The following is a 12,701-nucleotide window of genomic DNA, read 5'->3' on the forward strand; positions in this document are numbered from 1 at the left end:
TAACCATAAGTTAGGAGGAAAAAAATGAGAGCTTTGGAGTGTTACCTTACTTCCAAGAGATGAAGACCAAACCACTAGTGTTTAAGCTCTAAACCACCAAGGTTCCTTCCTCCTTCAAGTCTCCCTTCAAGCTTGAGTGATAAACCAAGAAAGTGAGCAAGATTGGAGGGTGTTTTTTTGGGAGCCAAATGGAGGAAAAGGAAGCTGAAATTTTTGGTAAGAAATGGGGAGGAAGAGCCGGCCAAGAGAGGAGAGAAAGAAAGGGTTTTGGTAGCTTTTGGAGTGAAATGACTTGATGGAAAGGTAATATGACATAAAGCCATCTTGTGTGTAAAAAGTTAACAATTGAATAGTGGGCAATTAGTGCTCCTAATCGAGTTTAAATCAACTCACTCATCTCTAATCTTTCAATCAACTTTTGTTAATCTACTATTGATCATCCTTAATTCTCCAAGACCACTGCACTCTCGGACCGAATTTTGCCTCAAAAAACGTGTATTCACTAATTCTTACTAGTTGAGCCGCAGAAAAATTAACTTTTAAAACAAATGTGCTAAAATATAATTTGGGGTAATGTACAATATAATTGTAATTAAAATGGATGAAATAACTTAATTTGAGCAAATGAATAAATAATAATTAAATAAGCCAGTAAGTAAAATAAAAAAATTCGGGTCCTCACAAAACATAATTTTTGGTGAATAAATTAGCAATCGTTGGCTTGAACAAGGTGAAATTATTCATTGTATGATTATGTGTATTTTTAGATGAAAAGAAATAAAGCAAAAGAAGATAGAAAACAAATTAAACATGCTATTAGTCATCTATTTGTGAGCTTGGTAATAACTTATCAATTAAAGAAAGCAAAAATGAGAAGTTGAAGAATGTGTGTGTGTGTGTGTGTGAGATAGAGAGAGAGAGAGAGAGAACGAGTTTAAAAATCATGTCATTTTATTTAAGTTGACAAATCGTAAACGATGGATATATGGATTAATCTCAACTTGACTTCTGTTATATGAATTTTACTTCTATTTGTCAAATTTTTGAAGATAAATGTTTCTCATAATTGGTATAGATTGCACTATCATAGTATATCTTTCACTCTATGGATGCAATAATTAAAAGAAATATCTTCTAGTTTTTATCAGTCCAAAGTTTTTATCAGTCCAAAAAACCAGGTGCCAATTCTCATCTAATTTTTGAAAAAACTTCTATTTATTTGGTCTTACATGCATTGTACTTTATACGTAGCATTTGTTTTTGATACCTAGTCATGTAATTTAAGTTATGATTTTAAAATATATAATTGTCAACCTTTCTAATGTGTTGATTATACATGCTTTTTGCACGTGTTGCATGAGTATTGATTTTAAAATACTATACAACTATCAACTCTCCATTTTCAACAAAATATATAAAGCACCATTTTAGAATTTTATAGAACATAATTGACTATCAATTTAGTGGAAGCAATAGACAATCAAATTGAAATGACAATTTTTTAGTAAAAACATGATTTAAAATAATGCAATTTTTTAATGAATCAACTGGATCATGTTTGTAATTATTCAAAAATAAGATAGATAAACATAATTTTAGACAAAATTAATCCATAAATGTATGTTGGACATCCCAACAATCCAAAAACATCTAATCTAATTAGAAGAAACCCTAATTAGAAGAAACCTAGAAAGTAGAGTTTAGTTGTAGACTATACTGATCACATTCTTTATATATATGTTTTTAATGATGACAATCCAAAATTACCTATTGGGAAAATAACCTGTTTCATCCCTCACATTTTGTAAAAAAATTCTTTTCATTCCTCACTTTTAAAACAAAGCAAATTTGTCCCTCACATTAAAAAATCGAAGTTTTTACATCTCAGAATTTAACTCTCAATTGTGAATCAAACCATCCAACAACCCAATTACAAATTTTGGGGGTAGAATTGGTAGATCACACCCAAAAACATATTTTCCACAAATAAATTAAGTGACTAAAAAATCTTAATTAAAACCATTTGCTTCTTCAAAAACAAAATAGTACGAAAGCTCTCGAGTGAGAGCAACAAAACAAAGGAAAATCATCTGCATTTTTTCAACTGTAGTTCCTATTAATCTAGAGCTTATTAAAGTGTTAAACTTTAGTTAAGCTTTTTCAGTTGCTTTAATTTATTTGTTGGAAATATATTTTTGGGAGTTATCTACCAAGTTTACACCAAAATTTGTAAATGGGTAGTTGGATGATTTGATTCACAACTGAGTGTTGATTTCTATGATGTAAAAGTTTCAATTTTTAAATGTGAGAGACGAATTTGTTTCTTTTTAAAAGTGAGGGATAAAATGAATTTTTTTTTAAATGTGAGGGATGAAACAAGTCATTTTCCCATACCTAATCAAGTAAGGCAAAGAAAAATTTGTTAAGATATCTTCAGAAAGTATCCGGATCCAAGAAAGACCATCATTGAAGTGGAATTATACGAGTTCAGAAAAATCATAAAGAATGAGGTAAAGAAAAATCAAATAAAAATTTGTTAGGTCCTCAAGATAGACCCATTTTGATAATCAAAATAATTGCAGATATGGTGATATGGTGCCTGAATTGTTATGGGTATTTCCTTTGATATTTTGCAGGCAATTGGCTTTAGGATCATTGTTTTCTAACTATTATATCTTCTTCATCATATTAGCTGGAGCTGGATTGTGGGGTTTCCTCATGACACTTTTGTTGTTTATATTTTGGTTAAAAGAATATGGGAGAAAAAGATTAGTAATCTATTCCATCGTGGTGACAGCATCACGATATGGGATTTTTTTTTCTTTAATACAGTTATTAGTATTTTTTTCTCCTTTAAATTTATGTTTTGGAATTCACTATGTAGAAACGTAAAGATTTCTTGATGCTTTAATCTATTAGTTTATTTTTTGCTAATCTATTTGCGGATATTTTCTTATGCTTTTGCTTTTGTAGATCCTTACACGAATCTGACAACAGCAATTACCTATATTATGGAAGCAATAATAATCATAAAGTATGGTGCTTTTACGGTGTTGATCAGTTCATACAATTGGATCAAAGGTTCACTTGAGGGATTTAAAAAGGCACTAGCAAAATGTTTGGCTCAACATCCTTAACCCATTCATGGTAGTTTTCACAAATGTAGCAATGATCAAAATTTTTTTAACAAACAATTAGCAAGAGAGGTAGGATTCAAGAAGTCGAGAGAGGGAAGGGGGATTAGATCAACATGTTTTGTAAAATCGAATCTTTTACTTATCTATGCATAAGTTTCTTACCGTTTTCACTGATTTGATCATATATTTTTGTGCCAGAGACTTCTCAAGTTGGAAAGCTTAACATGATAAGACGTGTCTGACAGCGGCACTATTTTTGAAAACAAATGCACCTAGAAAAAAGTTTTAGGAAAACTTTCATAAAAGATTCGAAAAAAGATTTGGGAGTTTATTGTATAATATTGATAATATAAAATTATAGCTATTGACTTATGTGTATATTTTTTTTATATATGTTTTTATTTATTCATGGAAAATATAACAAAATATTCCTCTTACATATTCCTCATTTTTCTAATTGAAGGTATCCCTATTCTGTCCAAACGGATTGCCCCACGAGCCAACCTTGGGAATGTACTGAAGGTGTCATAAACCTTAATTTGTTTATCTGGATGAGATATACCCACATTAGACAAAGCATCAGCAACTGTGTTAGCCTCCCGATAGTAGTGCGTGAATCTAGGTGGATCATCTAATAACTGCCAAATCAGGTTGACGTATCTTTGAATTTTCCACGGACACTGAGTACGACGTTGGATGATCCCAATTAAAACCAATGAATCTGATTGTACACATATGTTTCCAAAATCGTTATGTATACAGATCTGAAGACCAATAAGAAGGGCACAAGCCTCTGCACGGAGACATGTAGTTTCTCCCAGACATGCCGAAAAACCAATCATTGGTAATCCAGTGGAATCCCGGAGTATGCCCCCACCTCCACCTATTCCTGGATTACCCTTAGCACATCCATCCATGTTAAGAGCATACCTCCCTGTCTCTTTTGTTTCACAGCGGATACCTTGATATACAACCATACCCCCAGGTACAATAGCTATTAGATTATATCTAACTGCATTGAAGTTATACGTTGGATCTTTGTTAAATCAAAACTTAAATTAATAAATGAGTTTATATGTGTTGAAAAGTTTAATTTGCATTACCGATAAGTGATAGTTCTAACCAAGTAATTAGGTTTAAATATCCAAGAAGGTTTTCAAATTATTCTTTTCATCATATGCTAATGAGGAGTACATGCATGTATTTTATATGTAAGACTTATTTGTGATATTTAGTCGTGTAACTAAATTTATGATTTGAACTGCACAATTATCAAGAGTTTTAGAGTTTGGATTGTTTGCACATGTATTGCATGTGTGTGATTTCAAAATATTATACAATTATCAACTTTCGATTTCAACAAAATATATGAAACACTATTTTAGGATATCATATATCCTAAATGACTATCAATCTTTGTGAAAAGTTTAGAAAAGTAATAGACAAGTAAATTGAATGGAGCAAAATAATTGCTTACATATAAACTAGGGCAAAGATACAAAAATTTTATAGAATTTTAATACTCTCTCCATCTCATTGTTGATATCATATTTTTACTCTTTGACTATCCCAAAATTTGAGTTCCTTTGAAAAAATCAAACCGTTTTTAAGATTACTTATTATCTACGCTCTTTAATAAAAAAAAATGATAAAATCATATCAATTTACAAAAAAAAAAAAAAATGTAGAGCCGATTATAATACAATATTTTTGCTAACTCTTATGAGAACCTTACTATACCCATCTAGTTGCAAGCACAGAAACTCTCTGGTTATTCATTTTCTTTCTGTCTGTTTTTCAAAACTACGTAAGGTTTGGGGTACAATTGATTTCAAACTAAAACAAGGTCCTCTTTCGCTCTAATTTAGATAAATTTATTTTTTATCTTCTATTGCCATTCTTTGGTAAAAGTTATTTGTATAAGGTTGAAAATTTAATTGAATGGCCTTTACAAATGGATGAGAGGAAGTTAATTAAAAAATTCTGTGTCAACATCGATTTTCTTCACATCCAACATAGCCTAAAGCCAAATTGTACAATTTTTTCTTTTTACTTATGAATCATATAGCAATAATATTATTGAGTGTATATGTTAAACTCTTACCAAATTGATACAGTGTCTATGTAGACCAAACAGTCACCCCATGAATAATTTATTGCAATTTTAAAATTATAATGTAATGTAATATGTAAATCAATTATGTATCCATTTACTAGTTCATTCATCTTTTTATATTGGTTTCCTGCATTGTTCCAAATTCTTTTGTCCCAACTATTATTTTTGCATTTGCATTTCCACTCAACCTACTCACACATGACAGTCTTTAAAGTATGAATTGCTAGATTTACATTATTTGCATCAAATGTCAAATATCTCTTATATTTTCAACTTTCTATACTTACCCATTTCAAAATTTTCTTCTGAGTAACATGAATATTGGGATCTTTTTTTATACTTTCAAAATATGCTTTTTATCTATTTCAATTATATCTAATGCATATTTTAATTGCCATGTTTTAATAATCTTTTATCTGATCAATTCCATTGTTCTCTTTAATTCCATCATTTCATTATCTCATCATAAACTTCCATGATGAGATGCCACACTGTTTCCAACATATTTTATTTTATTTTTAATTTTGATACAATCATAACATTTCAGCATATAATATTTTTTCTTTAAATTCCTTCCTTACAATTATCCATTATAAATAAGATTTTTTATTCATTTTCATCTATAATTTTCTGATTTAGTAAGTTCATATTTCTTTAGTTTATTTGTCTCTTCAATTCATTATCTCTTAGTCATGTCTAGGAATTTGGCAAAAATTTTGAGAAATTTTGATTCTAAAAGTTAGTTGTTTGATGTAAACTAAACCTCTTTTTTTGTGGGATTAGCGTCTGAATTTATTTTTTTTAAAAAGTTGCATATAGTTGTTTTTGAACTAATATATTTACTTCCTTTGGTTTTAGATTTAAGTAATAATGAGAAGTTAATTACATCAGTAATAGGAACAACTGCATATTGCTATTTTTACTCTACTGGTTTAGTTGACCTATTAAATAACATAATCAATCTTAATAAAGTTAGTAGCTATATCCGGCATGGATAACATCATTGTTAGGTTGCACATTGACAAGAAATTCACCTGCAGCCATGTCTATCAAACACTTGCTAGTGTTCTTCTTAGTTGTGGCACTCATCACCAATTCAAAAGCTCGACCTGAGCCAAATACTGATTCCGACAATTCACATGAATTTTCAGAATCTGATGATGAACTGTGGCTAGATCCTTCAGAAGAAGGGTCTAATGACGGGCAGTTTAATCTTGATTCATTAGAGCCACCAGCCGCAGATGCACCAAGACCACATGACCACCACCACCATGGCCGCCGCCACCACCACCACGGCCACCGCCATCATGGTCACAAACACCACGGCCACAAAGGCCACCCTCCAAAACCTTCACCATCACCCGTAACAACACCAGTGCCTCCATCAGTACAAGGACCATCAGGTCCATCACCCTGGGGGGTCCAGCCACCGACTCCGGTGGGAGGATCAGATGCAGCACCATCTCCTTATGCAGGAATAGCAAATCCGCCGGCGGGAGCACCGTCATCACAAGGACCAGCAGAATCATTCATTTTCGGATGATCAAATATTTAGCGCTGTAACTGTACAACGTTGTTCTCATGTCTAAATAAATTCTAGTCTCAAAATAACAGAGAACTTTTTTTACCAAAAATAAAATAAAAAAAATAAAAAATAAAAAACATGATTGTTAGGTTGTGACATATTTCAAGTTTCCATTGGTATTTTAGTTGTCTTGAACAACTTCAAAACAGTGTTTAAACAAGATTATCCTAAATCAAAATATAATAACAAGATGTACATTTTGCTTGTTACAGTCAAAATTGTTTTACTTTTGATTGCTAAAACTTTGTGTTATGCCTATAGGTCTAGAAACTTAAAAAATCATAGTACAAGTGAACAAGACCTATTGCTATTAGTTTCGAACAAAAGACTACTAGAAATAGTTAAGAATTATTAAGATACGTGTAACATCATTCACACTAACTTCACTATGAAATATGATCCAAATAGCAATGCAAGTAGGATTACTTGGAGAAAGTAATACGAGGCAATTGATATAGACATAAAAATTATATTAAATTCTATTTTATTCAGTGTACTATGAAATTGACATTGGTGATATATGAAATCAATATCACTTTGGAGATTTGTAATTTTAATCGAATTTGAGATTGTGATTTGTAATATTAAGGACTTATTTTGCATATTTCTTCAACTAGTTTGTAAAATTAATTAATTTAGTTATTTTTCTTTTTGTTGTTTATGGTTATAGGATTTTTTTAAAGAAAATATATATACTCAATTGAAAATTTCACAAGAAACTGACAATTCAAATTGCTTGTTGGGATCTTGGTGAATCTATAATACTCTATTACTTTTTCTAAAATTCTTCTTGTTATCATTGTCCATCTAAAAACTTATGCTAGGCATATCAATAACGATGGTTACGCGACCAATGTTGTGAGGGCCCGTAAATTTCTCTTATTTTATATTCTTTTATTTTATTTTCTCTCATACATTTTCTTCACTATACCCTATGATATTGATTTTTCTAGAGATTTTATAAGTGAATAGAGTTTTTAAATCATTTTCCTGATATAAGTTAGTTCATGTTAAGTTTGGAGTGTATATTGGACGTGGGACCCACTAGTGCATTTAGTGAGAGAAATTCGGCCAATTAGGTTAAGTTTTTCACAAAGGAATTAAAGTACTAGGTGTTAGGAGATAATTAGAGGTTACCTAGATAGATTAACCATTGGAAGAAAGAAGATAAGTTTGAACCATTAAAAGTGCCATGTGTCGCGACCCGATTGGATGGTGGACTTGACCAACTTTTCTTCACCTTTACTAAATACAAAATTTGACCAAGATCATCTTCATTTTTGCTTGAGTTGGCCGAACCTCCTAGAGGAAGAAACAAGAGAAACTTGTCAACCTCAACTTCAATTCCTTGCTTCAATCTTGATTTCCAACCATTGAAATTGTAGATTACTCCATCAAAGTTGCTTACTAAGGAGGATTAAAGCTTCTAGTGGAGGGATTTGTGAAAGGAAAAGCCTAAGTTATCATCTTTCTTGAGGTGTCAATGTACTTTGCTTACAAACTTCCTCTTTGTTCATGCTAATGCCAAATTAGTGACTTGTGGTGGTTAAATAGGTTGTTTTATGGAAGATTTCATGAATTAAAGTGGAGTTATATAAATTTCTGATTTTTTTGGGGATTTTTCTGTTTTCATATGATGGGTATGATTGGCTTTGGATTGATAGCTCTAAATTGTGTTAAATGGAGCCGTTGTGCATTAATTGCGGTTGTTTGCGGAAAATTTTAGAATTTGTGCGGAAATTTCAGTTTTAGGGTTCAAATCTGCCCTGTTTTGACCAGCTTTATTCGTGCATGTTAGAGGCCGAATTAGGTTTAGGTTAAAACATGAAAGTTGTAGAAAATGGTGTTAACTAGCTGTTTCTAAAATTTCAGCTCAACTCGAGTACTGTAGCATATGAAATGACAGAAATACCCTTGACTGCCCATGAGCCCTGTTTCGCGGACAGAATTCCATTTTCGTGGAGATTTCCATTTTTGACCATGAAAATGCATGATTTTGCTTTGGAGGTCTTCATAAGAAATGTAGGTTTATGTTTTGGGTTCGAAACACCATAAAATTTGTTTCAATCCGATAAGTGTAGCTTCAGTTGTGGTTGTTGTGCCGAAAGGTGTATTTTATAGTCTATGATTTGCATGTGGTTGATTTGAGATGAGTTGGTGTTGATTGTAGGATGGAAAAGTAAGCAAATTTAGGGGAGATTCTGTCCAATTTTCTAGGCCGTTTGGTCTCTTTAAGTTTGAGTTGCCTTTTGGTAGAAATGAAGGGCTTTTTGGGTCGTTCAAGCCCTAGGTCCTCTCGTTATCTTTTCGTTCCAAAATCACGCTTTTGCACCCTTACATTCGTAGTTCGTTTGGTTAGGCATACGACTCATAGTTGAGTTTTATTTGTGAATGTCGTTCCCATAGGAACCATAATTGTTTTACTTTGATCATTGTAGGACATGCTGGTGATCCAGGAAGTACTTCAGGGGGGAACGTTTGAATTTGTTTTACTTGAACTGGTGAGTGTACCACTCCCTTCATTGTTGCTTAACTTGGTTTCTGTACTTGCAATCTGTGATGCCCCACTTCTCCCAAGGGCGAACCCTAGGGTGTCTGCGGGACGCTTGTCCAACTCTCGTCAGGACTCGGTACAAATTCAATTCAAACTTAAGAATAACCAATCAGTACTAAAAGTCGAAAATATAAAGAAAGGTCAATTCCTTAATAATCGATTAAATCTTATATCATAAGTTACCAAAACATCTTACAATCCCAAAATATACAGCTTCCAAAAGTTGACTAAATGAATACATTCAAAATTCTAATAAAAGGCCATCAAGTCGACCTCTCCATCATTCCTTCCATTTCAGCTCCTGTTAAAGAAAGTAAGTCTAACGGGGTGAGCGGATGCTCGTGAGGCCAAGAAAACCTGCAAGACAATTATTTCAATAATAATAGCACTTACACACTAGTGAAACTATAACATTCAAGGAATTTCACAATTTATAATAAACACCCTTGAGTAGGATGCAGAAGCTCTCCGGAGGTAATGATTTTTTATTTTGCCCAAATTCAATTTTTAATACCTTTTCGGGATGACACCCCGTCCCCTGGGTAGGTAATTGAGTTCGTAGCCCTTCACATATTCCATGTATGTTTCTGAGACGACTCGAGAGGTACCTCCCACCCAAATCGGTGTGGTACTTACTATCGTTCAGTTTATAGTTTTGGGACGATTCGAGAGGTACCTCCCACCCGAATCGGTGTGGTACTTACTATCGTCCAGAGGTCGATGAGACATCGCTCCAATCGACTTAGAATGCTTTAGAATTCTGAGACGATTCGAGAGGTACCTCCCACCCGGATCGGTGTGGTACTTGCTATCGTTCAGAGGTCTAGGGCACTGAGACGATTCGAGAGGTACCTCCCACCAAAATGGTGTGGTACTTGCTAGCGTTCAGAGGTCGATAAGACATCGTTCCAATCGACTTAGAATGCTTTAGGGTTATGAGACGATTCGAAAGGTACCTCCCACTCAGATCGGTGTGGTACTTGCTATCGTTCAGAGGTCGATGAGACATCGCTCTAATCGACTTATGCAGCCATAACATATTTTCCAAGTCAAGACAAGTCGGGTCAAGTAAGCCACGTCAGGTCAAGACAAGTCGGATCAAGCAAGCCACGTCAGGTCAAGCATGAGTCATTTATTTCAAATGAGAACGAGTGCGATAAAGTACACACTCGGCTCAGCAAGTTTACGTATCATGTATAATACTTGTACAACTAATATCTCAATCACATAAACATTTAATACATACTTGACACTCACCAAATAAACAAAGAAGAAATGCCACTTGACGTTCAAGCGTCCACCGTGGAATCCTCTTGAAGGTCCTTGTGCGAGTTTGAGCAATTAATAGTGAACTATCATTTATAGACCCTAATTATTACGAATGATTGTACGTTTGTACAATCCAAGAAAATCTCACGAAAGCGAGCCTAAATTACTCGTGAATCAAAGCTCAAAAGTGGGATTTTTAAAACACAAGAGAAATCGAGTTTTCATCTTTGAAATCAAGTGTAAAACGTTCAAGTGATATCAAAGGAATAAGGAAAATTCAAAAAAACTCCATTTCCTTAAGATTCGGAAATTTCAGTTTTGATACGAGATCTTTGAAAAATCGTATCTCACTCATTACAAGTCCAAAATTAGAAAACTTGGTACCGTTGAAAACTTCTTCCAAAGTACTAAAAGTTCTTAGAATACACTTTCCCATGATTCCAAATAGAAGGTATTCAAAAATTAGCTCAAAGTCGCTGTTTTAAGCTCGATAGACAGTTTCGGGGTTGATTTTTCGCCAACTTTGGAAATTCGGTGAATTGCACAGGATTTGAACTAGCCTTTCAAATTTGAAATCAATTAGAGTTGCATTCAAAGTTTAAAACAAAGCAAACTGAACAAGATTCGGAGTTTTGAGCACCAAGATATGGTAACTCAAAGCTACTAAGATTTCCTTGTTAAACAAGGGTTTTCCCAACTCAAATCATGAACTTTGGAAGTTTAGTTGACCAGCGAAACGGACTCAGAATGGTGCCAAATTTAGCAGTATAATACTACCATATAGGGACTATACCTCTGCCAATTTTCATAGAAAAATATGTACGGAAAGTTGGTTGACGGAAACGTTGAAATCATAAGAAATTCCAAGGCTAAGCTGCCTTTGAACTTCTGTTTTGCTGTTTCCAAACATTTGGTCAAGAAACATCTCAAACATGGTCCATTCCAGTGGGTAATGTCTAAAATATGTCCAAGGTACATTTGATAGGTGATTTACACTAAGAAGCTTCGGATAACAAGTCCCAAATCATTGTTAGTTTCAAATCTGTCCAAATGCATGGTATTCCTTCACAAGACCAGATTCGAATTTTCATCATAAATCACTCAATTCAACTCGGAATTGAGCATGGTTGGTGGTGTTAGAAAATAGACTCATAAGGCTATAGTTTCTCAGAAGAAACCATTTTCAAAATCTGTCCATAACTAGCTCGTTCGTGAGCATCAAGTTACAGCTCATGTGCTGCCTTCCAGGAAGCAACGAAACAGGACAGCGAATTTCAAACGAATGGTTTGGTTTGCTCAAGTGGAACCAGGATATGCATTTTATACCAACGGAAAGCTGGAAATGTCTAGTTTCCAATGCCACAAATGGCACTCAATTTTGACATCGGAGCAACAAGTTATGGCCGAAACAAGAAGACTGCCTGGGCAATCCGGGAACAAAATTCCAGTTTTCTAACCTTTTGAAATTTCAACATTTGAGTGACCAAATCAAGTTATTTTTTAATGAAACTTTTTACACAACCAATATAACATGTAAAAAATATAAACAAGCCATTATAACCTCAAAATTTTGCACAAAAGTAGTCGGACAAGGCAGGGGTAAAAACGGTCACTTTTGCTCCAAGCACCTCTTTTGATTTTCTACCAACAATACAACATTAATCCACTAATTTAAGTACTAAACCACCATTAATTTCATCATCAATCATCAAATCAGTTCATCCAACCAAAGTGGGAGTTCATAGAACCCACACAACAATTTTTCCAACATAAACAAGCTACCTACAAGCATGCATGAGCTTATATATGCTTTACTACTTCCATAAGACAAGATTTAAGGGCTTGATCATCATATACCTTCTTAGATGCTAAAGGTCAGATTTTTTTGGCCACAAGAAAGCTCCAAGAAACCGTGGAAGTGAAGCTCTTCTCCTTGCCTAAGTGAATCTCCAAGTGGTTTGTGAGTTGGATGCAAATTTTGAGATGAAATGGAGGAAGATTGGTGCAAGAATGAAGAAGCTTTTCTTCCTTTCTTTCCTT

General features: G+C 33.6%; 1 protein-coding gene across 1 annotated transcript; it reads left to right on the top strand.

Moving 5' to 3' along the window:
- Positions 1-6,295: 6,295 nt before the first annotated feature.
- On the top strand, positions 6,296-6,796 carry LOC113769301 (histidine-rich glycoprotein-like). Its single transcript, XM_027313763.1, has one exon. It carries the CDS (start codon positions 6,296-6,298, stop codon positions 6,794-6,796), a length of 501 nt encoding a protein of 166 aa, XP_027169564.1.
- The last annotated feature ends 5,905 nt before the right edge of the window (positions 6,797-12,701 follow it).

This window comes from Coffea eugenioides, chromosome 4, assembly GCF_003713205.1.
Source record: "Coffea eugenioides isolate CCC68of chromosome 4, Ceug_1.0, whole genome shotgun sequence".
NCBI classification, from domain to species: Eukaryota; Viridiplantae; Streptophyta; class Magnoliopsida; order Gentianales; family Rubiaceae; genus Coffea; species Coffea eugenioides.